This window comes from Oratosquilla oratoria, chromosome 23 (genome assembly GCF_046742065.1).
Source record: "Oratosquilla oratoria isolate Oo_2021 chromosome 23, ASM4674206v1, whole genome shotgun sequence".
In the NCBI taxonomy this organism is placed as follows: domain Eukaryota; kingdom Metazoa; phylum Arthropoda; class Malacostraca; order Stomatopoda; family Squillidae; genus Oratosquilla; species Oratosquilla oratoria.
In genome coordinates this window covers 48,193,703-48,206,920 of record NC_134799.1, presented here as the reverse complement: position 1 = coordinate 48,206,920, position 13,218 = coordinate 48,193,703, and the positions used below count along the sequence as shown (strand labels likewise).

At 40.9% G+C, this 13,218-nt stretch overlaps 1 protein-coding gene across 4 annotated transcripts in view; it reads right to left on the bottom strand.

Moving 5' to 3' along the window:
• Nucleotides 1-455: 455 nt before the first annotated feature.
• Nucleotides 456-13,218, bottom strand: part of LOC143038110 (histone-lysine N-methyltransferase eggless-like) — a 230,375-nt gene continuing 217,612 nt past the window's right edge. For all 4 annotated transcript variants that reach the window (XM_076207097.1, XM_076207101.1, XM_076207099.1 and 1 more), the window contains one exon: nucleotides 456-4,377. In XM_076207097.1, coding sequence (XP_076063212.1) covers nucleotides 4,171-4,377 — 207 coding nt within the window. In that variant the 3' untranslated portion in view covers nucleotides 456-4,170. The remainder of the gene's footprint in view (nucleotides 4,378-13,218) is intronic.

The following is a 13,218-nucleotide window of genomic DNA, read 5'->3' as shown; positions in this document are numbered from 1 at the left end:
CACATTAGATACAGTTTCCTGGTCAAGCCCCCTATACTCCTGACATGGCTTTGTGTGACTTCTAGCTGTTCCCAATGCTGAAAATGCCCCAGAATGGTACCAGGTTTCAGTCCAGAGAAGAAATTATATTGAATGTGATGGACCAGCTGTGTGCCACCCCAAAAGAGGTATTCCAGTGCTGCTTCCAACAGTGGCAGGATCATTGGGAGAAGTGTGTGGGTGCTCAAGGGGACTGCTTTGAAGATTAGGATGGTAACTTTGTTGTATCTGGATATGAGTATTTTTTTATGAACAGAGATTGGATATTTTTGTACAGAGGTATATTTATGAGCCAACCCAGTAGCTGTGATAGGATACCTAAGGGTCATAGGTCTTTTACAAAACAGAAGCTATATAATAACTGTCTGTTTTATGATAAAAACATATGGATATAATAGGATTATGCAAACAAAACAGCAAGAAGAATCTATTTAATACTATAATGAAATATAGGTAGAGTTTTTCTTTTCAGAAATACACAAGCATTTCTCCATACAAATCTCAGTTTGTGTGACATTTTATTAACATTTTAACAACATATTAGAAATCATGTATTCAAACACAGCAATAGCATACAAAATAAATACACATATACATTCAAAATGATCAAAATTGACCTTATTAGAGCCCTTGGACTCTGCAATATCAGCTTTCACCTTTACTTTTCACTTTTTTTAGCTTCATATAAAAGAATGACTCGGTATAAAACATTCTGAAATATTTCACTGTTTACACCAATTCAATTAAAGTTTGTACCATTAAATATCTGAAGCTCTTTTGTCTCATCATCCCACCTCCAACCTAAACTTTAATCATTCTATCTTACAGAAATATTTAGAAAACTATTTTAACTAATACAATTCTCAAAACTGGAAAATTCACAAAGGAAAATTGCAGCTCCACCCACCCCATAAAAAAAAGGAAAACAGAAATTAACTTAAATTAAAAACTGCAATTTGTCTAACATTGCAAATAAGTAATATATGCAATAAAGATACCACTGAGAGGTTCAAATTCCATAAAGACCCAAACTTGCAAAGATTTGCCTGCAAAACTATAAAAAATATCAATGCCCTATGAATTATAAATTGAAACTACCTCTTTACTGTATAGCACATATTCACACTTGCATTTATACATACATTTATTTTAAAAGTATCCTTTGATGTCACATTATGCAAACAGCAATTACCTCACTCATTTAAACACATTCAATATACCTGTATACACACAAATAGAACTTACAAGGAGAGTAGTAGAGTCAAAGCTCATGCTCATTTTATACACATTAAAACCCATTTAATACCCTTCCAATATCAGCACTTCATGAATAAAGGGTCAACACTTTCCCCTGCCACACACTACTGGTCAAAAGCAATGCAGCAAAACACAGTACATCATACACACATGAAATCCATTCAACCACCCTTCCCATCTTAGCACCTTGGGGATGAGAGGTCATTGTGTTCTCCATTGCACTGCTTGGGTCAACTGCAGTGAAGGGACACACAGCACTTTCACAGCAGGGTCTGACAGCTGGAGCTGATTTACTCCCAATTGCTTCATTGTATGTCCTCATCCACTAAAAATAATTTACGATGCAGATGAGAACATCCCTTCTGGACATGTCATCCTTTTACAATTTCCCTCCATTCACTCCTATCTTCTGCACTCACTCTTCCTTGCTTGACAAACATTACAAGCGCATCCAAAGCCATGTGCATCCCATCCATTCATCTCATGCTTGGCATTCTTATAAGTTCACTTCATCCACTGCTTTCCACATTCTTTGTCTTTCCTTATATTCATTCCTTCCATATGCCACGCCACCTCATTACTTTCTTTTCCATCCTGTCCATAGTACCTCTATTGACCCTATTATATACCTTCTTGAAGTCCATGAATGTCTAATAAATATCCTTACCTTTCCCTAAATACTTCCAATATACCTATCTTACCACAAAAATTTTATGTATGCATTCTTTTATGCCCTACCCACACAATTCTTCCTCAGTCACTCTCCATGTTCCTCTTCTAATCCTGTCAATACACATCCATATACCTTACTGAACACACTCAACTACATTCATACTTCTCCTTTCCCCTTCTATAGCAGGACTATACATGCACTCCTCTAATCTACCATGACACTTTCTTCCCTTAAATATACACTAAACAATCTCACTGGCCACTCTACTATTATTACTCCATCTTTTGTTAGATATTCAACATCATATTCATCCAAAACAGGTGCCTTTCCAGGTTTCACTTTCAACTGTACTTCTATCCCCCCTTTTTGTAAGTATTATTATTCTCCCTACCCACCAGTCATTCTCTTTTCTTTCCCACTGCCACAGTCAAAACCTCCCTGTCCTTTACATTTAGCAACTCCTTTAAATATTCCATGCATCTCCCTTTCACAGTTCTCTACTCCATTAAGAACTATCCCTCTACTCCCTTTACCTTCTGCTCTCTACCCAACTTGGCTTGGCACTCTTTTCACTAATTTCCAATACATATTTTCATTCTTTTGAAAATTCTTAAAATACCTAACCCCACCCCATAATTTTTCTTGGCATTTCTCATCTTGCTTTTCACTTCCACCCTCTATCCTCTATACTTTTCATGTATTCACACTTCTTTTCTGTTAGTACACCATTTTTTTTCATTTCATCATCACCTTTCCTTCTTGTACCACCCACTCTCCTCATCCCACACCTTTCCTTCTCATACCCACTTTTCTCATCCTACACAATGTTTTTGCACATTCTTATCTTTCTTCCTTGAAACATCCATTCTTTTTCTACTCCCACTTTTTCCTCTTCAATACATCCCATAATTATTTCTCTCAGTTTTGACTGGTATTCATACTCTTTCTCCTTCCTACTCGCTTTCAACACCTCTCTGCTTTCCTCCCTTGCCTTCTTTCCCTACTTTAATGAATCCACTCTCAGGTTCCCTTCCATCACTCTCCCCTTAAAAAATTCACATTCAGAACTCTTCCAATCACCCCTTTGGATACCACTTTATAATCCATTAATCCTCTCTTGACTACCTCCCAATGGCCCATGTATGTTTATGTACATCACATTTAATTGCATTCACTATCATTTCTTTTTCAATTCACATCGCCAACATTTTCTCCCTTCTTTCATTCCTTCCTGGCATACCATACTTCCCTTTTACTATATTCACTGGCAAATATTATTACATTTACATTCTTATACAACCACCACATTTAACTTATTCCAAAATTCTTCTCTCTCCTCAATTTAGTTTAATAATGCAAAACTCCCCCTATCAGGAGGCTTGGACAGTGCCTCTTTAAAGAGGGCTTTGTAGCATGGAATTTAATAAACTATCCCCTTAGTTCAATTTGCCAGTGGAACCTGGTAATATGCACTCATAAACACCCATATTTCCCAAACTATTCACACTTTTACCCATATTATCCTTAATGACATTTCCTTCTATTCAGCAACACACATACCAAAACTTGCCAATAGCCACTCCTTCCTTCTTTCACCCTCTCTCCACTTCTGACATCCTACCACATTTGGAATCCATAATTCAATTCACCTTGCCCTTTCTGTTTAGTTTCACCAAGTCCAAACACATCCAACTTTCATCTCATAAACATAGTACCAATCTCCTTTTTGCTCTTGTTTGTTCAATATCCACACACAATAAAACACCCAATGACTAGGGTTCTGATATCTTCCTAAAACCCAGGATTCTCAGCAGGAGAAACTTAGAGGGTATTTCATAGCTCCCTATTTCTGTCCCATTTATTCACACTTTATAACATGCATGGGAGCACAGTGGCATTCTCTTACTACAGCAAAAGAAAATAAGGAGGTGAAGGCTTAGGAGTGGTAAAAGACATATTTTAGGAGGGCAGCAGAAAAGAAGGACACCAAAAGTAAAAACAAAGAGGTTCAGCATTCCACTACGAGAGATTTGTCTCTTACATAGACAAATGCTGTGTAGATCTGGTCCAGAGTGGTGCCCCTAAAGTACTAATTGCATACACCTATGCAGTTATTACCCCAGTGCCTAAATACATTTTTAAACTAATATTCAATTTTCACAAATACCTTGGAACATACTTTCATTCATGTAAGAAGCTTCTTATAAAAGGCGACCTCGGCATTTTTTGGCTCCACAGTAACAATACTTGAACTTGCCAGGAACTGAGTCTACTTCATAGTTGTAATCCCAAGTGAGTTCACTTCCAGCATAGATATTGGTCGAGGAAAAGAAGGCAACCCATGGGAAGCGAAGATCATGGGTATCGACGAAAACATTTTGTACAAATACGTTTGGCTGACAAGAATGCTGTGGAGAGACCAGATAGAAAATTAAGTCAAGTAATATAAAATCTTGCTTGATAAGAAATATATTATGTTTGTAAAAGAACTATCAACTGCAGACAGCAAAAAGTATACACACACATATATATGTATCTATTGTTGAAACATTCTGACAAGTGGAAGTGAGTAGGAAAAGGACAGGAGTCTTAATCCAAATTTTATTCTTAACTAGTATCACCACAAGCTTTTTCAAAAAGTTTGTAATGAAAGCAGTCAAGAATAAAACTCAGATTAAGACTCCAGACTTTCCTCTTCCCACCCACTCCATAGTTACCTAGTTGTATTTTACGGGACGGGAGCTATGCTCGTTGTGACCCGTTTTCGTATCTCTCCACGTCCAGTTTGGTTTTGAACTCGTGTATACCGGTACATGCATATGTATATATATATATATATATATATAATATATATATATATATAATATAGAGTGTGTAGGTATATATATATATATATATATATATATATATAAATATATATATATGTATGTATATATATATATATATAAATATATATATATATATATATATATATATATATATATATATATATATATATATATATATATACATACACACACACTGAATGGTTCCCAGTGATCAATTAATATCTTTTTCAACCACATATCACTTTTAATTCCGTACCATAGCAAAAGAGACTGAGAATCGATCGAAGGAGGCATCCGTTGGAAATTGAAACATAGACAAGCCGAGGATTTGAACCCAGCTAACCCATAATAAAGTTACATTGACGTAACCCAATACGCTATCTCTTGATAGAGTGATGAGTGAGGAGAATGGAGGAGAAATAAGGAAGGATGAGGTGAAGGCAGTTGTAAAGATGATGAAAGCAGGTAAGGCACCTGGTCTGGATGGATGTCATGCAGAATGTCTGAAAAAGGGAGGTTCAGTGATGGTGGACTGGTTGGTGAGGTTATTTAACCCCTTCCATACGGTGCCGCACAAGTAGGCGTCATGGGGAGCGAGTGTATTCGCGAGGCTGCCATATCGGCGTCTTGATTATATTTATTGTAGTCGCCCCTCCATGATGACATTCTTTCTAATTCTTTTGTAATCGCATTTTCTATGGTTATCAAAATTCACGGGTGAAGAGAGAACGATCGATATAAGCGGTGACTATATTTTATGATGCGAGTATTATTACGACACGTCGTACGGCTGGCATTGGCTGCTGCCACCGAGATCTAAGTCCATGACGCCTACGTGTGCGGCACCGTATGGAAGGGGTTAATGTTTGCTGGAGAGAGGGTAGAGTACCGGAGGACTGGAGTAGTGCCTGTATAGTTCCTCTTTACAAGGGGAAAGGGGACAAGTGTGAATGTAGTAATTTCAGAGGGATTAGCCTGTTGAGTGTAGTAGGGAAGGCTTATGGGAGGATCTTAATTGAGAGGATTAGGAGAGGAACAGAAGGAGTAATTGGTGAGGAACAGTGTGGATTTAGGACGGGTAGAGGTTGTGTAGATCAGATCTTTGTGGTAAGACAGATATGTGAGAAAGCTATAGGAAAGGGGAAGGATGTTTTTTGGGCTTTTATGGATCTGGAAAAAGCTTATGATAGGGTAGACAGAAAGGCACTGTGGGAGGTTATGCAGATTTATGGGATAGGAGGAAAGCTTTTGGGAGCTGTCAAGAGTTTTTATGAGAGTAGTAGAGCATGTGTTAGGATTAGAAATGGAGAGAGTGAGTGGTTTGAAGTAAAGGTGGGACTTCGTCAAGGATGCGTTATGTCGCCCTGGCTGTTCAACTTATACATGGATGGAGTGGTGCGAGAGGTGAATGCTAGGGTAGTGAGTCAGGGATTGGAGATGGTTAAAGAAAATGGAGAAAAGTGGGAGGTGAGCCAGCTGTTGTTTGCGGACGACACTGCGCTTGTGGCAGGGTCAGAGGAGGGATTGAGGAAGCTGGTGGCAGAGTTTGGGAGAGTATGTGATAGAAGAAAGCTAAAGATAAATGTGGGTAAAAGTAAGGTGATGAGATGTACAAGGGGTGAAAGTGGCAGTAGACTGGAAGTGAACATTAAGGGAGAGTGACTGGAGGAAGTGGATAGTTTTAGATACTTGGGTGCAAGTGTAGCAGGAAAAGGTGGAGTGAAGGTGGAGGTAGAATGTAGATTGAGAGAAGCGAGTAAATGCCTTGGTGGTTTAAAGAGTGTAATGAGGAATAGACATTTGGGAATGGATGCGAAGAGGAGACTGTATGAAGGAGTGATTGTGCCAACAGCACTGTATGGGGCAGAAACGTGGAACATAAGAGAAGAAGAGAGAAGGAGTTTGAATGTGTTTGAGATGAGGTGTCTGAGAAGTATGGTGGGGGTTACTAGGCTGGATAGAGTGAGAAATGAGGAGGTGAGGAGGAGAACAGGGGTAAAAAAGGATTTGGGAGATAGGGTTGATGAAAGAATATTAGGATGGTTTGGACACATGGAAAGAATGAGTGAAGAAAGACTAGTAAAAGAGGTATGGAAGGCAGATGTGGAGGAAGTGAACATGAGGGGACGTCCTAGGATGAGGTGGATGGATGGGGTGAAGGGGGCTTTGGGGAAGAGGGGAATGTCTGTTGAGGAAGGAAGGGAGAGGACGGAAGACAGAGGTGAGTGGAGAATGGTTGTATATGGATGATGTTGTGACTGCATGAGGAGGAATGGGCGGGGGTAGTATGTGTGAGTAAATTTTGACGCAGCCCGAAGGGATTTCTCCCCGTCCTCGCCTTATATGCAAAGGGGGACGGAGAGGGGGGGTCGCCGATTAAATGAAGTGGCCTTGCTGTGGATGTTCTGTGTCTTGTGACACTGCTTCTGACCCAGGGCGGTGGGCAGGGTGCAGGGATGACCCGTCATCCAGGAGGTGCTCAGATGAGAGGAAGGGTGGGAGGGGTGTGGAGGGTATTTAGGGATGAAATGGGTGGGAGTGTTTTTATGCCTTTCCCTTTTTGGCTACCTCCCTTGGAAGGGGGAAAAAGCCTTGGTATATGTATGTATGTATATATACCTCTTTTACTAGTCTTCACTCATTCTTTCCATGTGTCCAAACCATCCTAATATTCTTTCATCAACCCTATCTCCCAAATCCTTTTTCACCCCTGTTCTCCTTCTCACCTCCTCATTTCTCACTCTATCCAGCCTAGTAACCCCCACCATACTTCTCAGACACCTCATCTCAAACACACTCAAACTCCTTCTCTCTTCTTCTCTTATGTTCCACGTTTCTGCCCCATACAGTGCTGTTGGCACAATCACTCCTTCATACGGTCTCCTCTTCGCATCCATTCCCAAATGTCTATTCCTCATTACACTCTTTAATCCACCAAGGCATTTACTCGCTTCTTTCAACTCTACATTCTACCTCCACCTTCACTCCACCTTTTCCTGCTACACTTGCACCCAAGTATCTAAAACTATCCACTTCCTCCAGTCGCTCTCCCTTAATGTTCACGTACCCAAGCTCATGCAACCTTCGTGACACTGTCCTCACAGACACCTCACCAAACACCCAAGGGTTCTGTTCCTTCACTACCCTTGCTGTCTTACGAAGAGATGCCTCTAGAGTTCGTTTTATGATGGTTCACTTTTAATTTCTTGGGTAACACTACTAATGACCCTAAGCCCTTGCCGCTGAAACAGCCCCACACCATTAAAGTATCAGGGATTTTGACAGTACCCTTGACGTACCGAGGGTCAAGCGGGTCACTTCCATGTCGCCGGTACACCTTAGCACCACGGTTACAGGTGACACTGAAGGTGGCCTCGTCAGACCACAAAACGTCAAGCCAGTCGTCCTCAGTCCAGTGAGAGTATTTCTTGGCAAATTCAATCCTTCTGGCTTTCTGCTTCTTAGTGACAAGTGGCTTAGCAACAGGCTGGTGACTCACGTACCCAAGCTCATGCACCCTTTGTGACACTGTCCTCACAGACACCTCACCAAACACCCCAGGGTTCTGTTCCTTCACTACCCTTGCTGTCTTACGAAGAGATGCCAGACAACACCACTCAGTTGCCACGTGGTTGTCATTGTGAGAGAGTGTCTGCGGTACATTTTTTTTTGTAGCTCCAATCCTGTGACCTTACCATTGCCTGTGACCTTACCATTGCCTGTGACCTTACCATGGCCGATGCAGCTTATAGAAGCAAGCAGTTAATAGCCCAGATCATTGCTCTACGTGAATCAGGCAAGAAAACGAAGGAAATAAGTGAACAGTTAAGCTGTGCAAAGTCTACAGTGAGGAAGTGGTGTGCACGTGCAAGAGATTTGCCAGATGACATTTTGCCTGCTCACAAACCACGCTCAGGACGCCCTAGAAAGACTTCTATAAGGGCAGATACCATCATAAAACGAACTCTAGAGGCATCTCTTCGTAAGACAGCAAGGGTAGTGAAGGAACAGAACCCTGGGGTGTTTGGTGAGGTGTCTGTGAGGATAATTTTGAGCCTACAACCCTCCACAACCTAGCTGCTTGACTTCCACGTCGTCTTGAGGCTGTGTTAAAGCGCAAAGGACTCCCAACCAAGTATTAGGTGAGTAAAAATCCAATAAATATAATGATTAATTACATTTTTGTGCATTTTTGTTTAGATTCGCTGAGGCGCCGCGAACTTTTGTCGAGCATTGTATATATAATATATATATATAATATATATATATATATATAATATATATATATATATAATTTTTTTTATGACAGTTGCATGCAGGGCTCGAACCCGCTGTACTCGGCTATCCGTAAATTACCTGTACGGCGCCCTAGACCACTACACCACAGACACTATAAAATCCTTGAAACCTGGAATCAAACTGATTCCCGAGGGAAGGAAGATCACTTATTACCCCTTTCACGCTTATCGCCATTGTAACTATGAGAGAAATACGCTAATGGCAGCAACATCAAATCGATAATTTTTTTTTTATGACAGTTGCATGCGGGGCTCGAACCCGCTGTACTCGGCTATCCGTAAATTACCTGTATGGCGCCCTAGACCACTACACCACAGAGACTATAAAATCCTTGAAACCTGGAATCGAACTGATTCCCGAGGGAAGGAAGATCACATATTACGGTGATCCGAATTCCTGTATTACTCAAGGACCAGCCCACCAGTGGTGTGGGGTAAGGACCGGGACGAACCCCTTTCACGCTTATCGCCATTGTAACTATGAGAGAAATATGTTAATGGCAGCGACATCAAACCGATAATTTTTTTTATGACAGTTGCGTGCGGGGCTCGAGCCCGCTGTACTCGGCTATCCGTAAATTACCTGTATGGTGCCCAGCGTATTTCTCTCATAGTTACAATGGCGATAAGCGTGAAAGGGGTTTGTCCCGGTCACTGGTGTGGGGTAAGGACCGGGACGAACCCCTTTCACACTTATCGCCATTGTAACTATGAGAGAAATACGCTAATGGCAGCGACATCAAACCGATAATTTTTTTTTTATTATGACAGTTGCATGCAGGGCTCGAACCCGCTGTACTCAGCTATCCGTAAATTACCTGTACGGCACCCTAGACCACTACACCACAGAGACTATAAAATCCTTGAAACCTGGAATCGAACTGATTCCCGAGGGAAGGAAGATTATTTATTACGGCGATCCGAATTCCTGTATTACTCAAGGACCAGCCCACCAGTGGTGTGGGGTAAGGACCGGGACGAACCCCTTTCACGCTTATCGCCATTGTAACTATGAGAGAAATACGCTAATGGCAGCGACATCAAACCGATAATTTTTTTTTATAACAGTTGCATGCGGGGCTCGAACCCGCTGTACTCGGCTATCCGATAAGCGTGAAAGGGGTTCGTCCCGGTCCTTATATTATATATATATAATATATATATATATATATATATATATACAGTCAAACCTCAGTTTTCGGACATAATCCGTTCGAGAAGGCTGTTCGAAAAGCGATTTGTTCGAAAACCGAAACAATTTTTCCCATTATAATCAATGTAAATAATTTTAATCCGTTCCAAGTCTAAAAAACAACTTTTTCTAATTTTTTTTTTTACTATTTTACACCATAAACTGCACTGTATACTGTTTACCATAAATAAAAAAGGGTAGAAATAGACCATGTGTTTTATTTTAATAAAAGATATCCTATCTAAAAGTATAAAAAAAACAAAATGCAAACATTTCGTATGTTTTTTTTACCAACTGTAACATACAGAACATTAAAGGTTATGATACAATAAAAATTTTTTTAGAAAAAAGGGCATAAAATTGTTAGTAACATAGAGTAACATACAGTACAAGATCATGTGAACAAAAGCACATTTTCATAAATTTTTCGAAGTAGAATCATCTTCCATAAAAACGTCGGGTAAGTCGACTGGAAGTGTCGTCTCTCTCGCCCTTCTCTTCGGTTGGGGAGACGTTGCCACAGGGTGTTCCTTCCTTTTCATGAAGAACCTATCTAGAGTCACTTGTTTTTCCCTTTTTTTTAGAACTTTACGGAAGTGGCTAATAACAACATCATTAAATGCATAAACGGCTCTACTGCTTGCGGCTTTATCTGGATGGTAAAGTTCCACAAAGTTCTGGATATCATTCCATTTAGCACAAATATCCTTGATATCAGCAGTAGAGGCATCCTTCCTTCCCTCATCCTCATCAGAAGACATCTCCTCCGTCAACGTCTTCTTCTGCTCTTCCTGAAGGTGCTGGAGTTCTTCTGTTGTCAGCTCGTCACGATGTTCGTCGATTAGCTCCTCGACATCACTGTTGTCCATTTCTAAACCTAGATTTTGGCCCATCCTGACAATTTCTTCAATAAGTTGAGTTTCCTCTTGGGCTTCCTCTTCCTCTTCAGCACCATCAGCTGTGCTCGATCCTGCGCCCGCGAACCCCTCAAACTCTCGTTCCGTCACACACTCGGGCCACAATTTCCTCCATGCCGAATTCATCGTTCTGTATGACACTTGGTTCCAGGCTTTGTCGATGAGGGTGATGCAGTGGTAGATGTTAAAATGATTTTTCCAAAAATCTCGAAGGGTTAGCTGCGTGTCACTAGTCACCTCGAAGCATCGTTGAAAAAGGAATTTGGTGTAGAGCTTCTTGAAATTTGCAATGACTTGCTGGTCCATGGGTTGAAGCAAAGGTGTTGTATTAGCAGGAAGAAATTTGATTTTGACAAAATCAAATTCCTCTGTCAAGTTTTCTTCTAAACCTGGAGGGTGGGCAGGAGCATTATCCATCAGAAGACAACAGCGTAGTGGCAAATTCTTTTCTTCCAAATATTTCTTGACGGCGGGGGCAAACACCTCATGCACCCACTCAGTACAAATTTGCCTCGTCAGCCAAGCCTTTGTGTTTGACCTCCACATAACAGGCAATCCACCCTTGATAACATTATTAGCCTTGAATGCCCTTGGATTCTCAGAATGATAAATAAGAAGAGGCTTTACTTTAAAATCACCGCTAGCATTACCACACAACAAGAGAGTTAGCCTATCCTTCATTGGTTTGTGGCCTGGCAATGACTTCTCCTCATGTGTGATGTAAGTTCTTCGTGGCATTTTTTTCCAAAAAAGTCCAGTTTCGTCCATATTGAACACTTGTTGGGGAACATATTGCTCGGCCTTGATGTAATCTGCGAATTCCACTTTAAACTTTTCCGCGGCTTCCTTATCTGAACTTGCTGCTTCCCCATGACAAACAATGGAGTGTATCCCACTTCTTTTCTTAAACTTTTCAAACCACCCTCTGCTTGCTTTAAAATCAAACCCTTCCGGAATAATGCTAGGATCTTTTTTTATCAAATCTTCATACAATTGTCTTGCTTTGGCACAAATTGCATCTTCACTAAGAGTATCACCTGCTAACTGTTTCTCATTTACGAAAATCAGCAAAAGTTTCTCCACTTCCTCCAATACCTGTGGCCTTTGTTTGCTAAAAACACTTGATCCTTTAGCCACATCACTTGCTTTAACCTGGTCTTTATTTTTTAGGATGGTGCTTATCGTCGATTTTGCCATCCCAAACTCCTTAGCCAACGCAGACACACGAACGCCAGATTCATATTTCGCTATTAATTCTTTTTTAAATTCAATAGTTTTGCGTACTACTTTCCTCTTTTCTTCACCACTTGAACTTGCTTTCTTTGGACCCATGATTAGGGGCTAATACACGATGCAAAGATGAAAAAAAGTCAGATTTACGTAAATAAGAACGTCCTTAGCGTTCGAGTTCTCTCGGCTTGTGAGTGAGCTGCGTTCGGGTACGCTCGGCTTCTTTCGGTTTGTTCGAGAGCCGAAATTTGGTCGAGTTCTGAGACGTAAAATTCTCGAACTTTTTGGTCGAAAACCGATTTGGTCGAGAACAGAAGCGTTCGATAACCGAGGTTTGACTGTATATATATATATATAAAATATATGTATATATATAATATATATATAATATATATATATATAATATATATATATATATCATATATATATATGGTGGAAACATAGAAAACACCAGACTCAGGAGTAGGTAATTTATTCCCGACGTTTCGAGTCCTGTCCAGGACTCGTCCTCAGGGGATACAATGCGATACAGTGAATTACATGTTCTTAATATACTAATAGCTACGTCCGCCGGGGGGGGACACGGTAACCTGTCATGGGGGAGGGGGGGAGAGAAGGCAGGCGCTATGATCTGGTTCATGCGAGAGTGTATGGTGGTGGAGGGGAGAAGGTAGGCGCTGTGACCTGGGTCAAGCGAGAGTGTGAGGTGGTGGAGGGGGAGAAGGTAGGCGCTGTGACCTGGGTCAAGCGGGAGTGTGTGGTGGCGGAGGGACAGGGGGGGAGG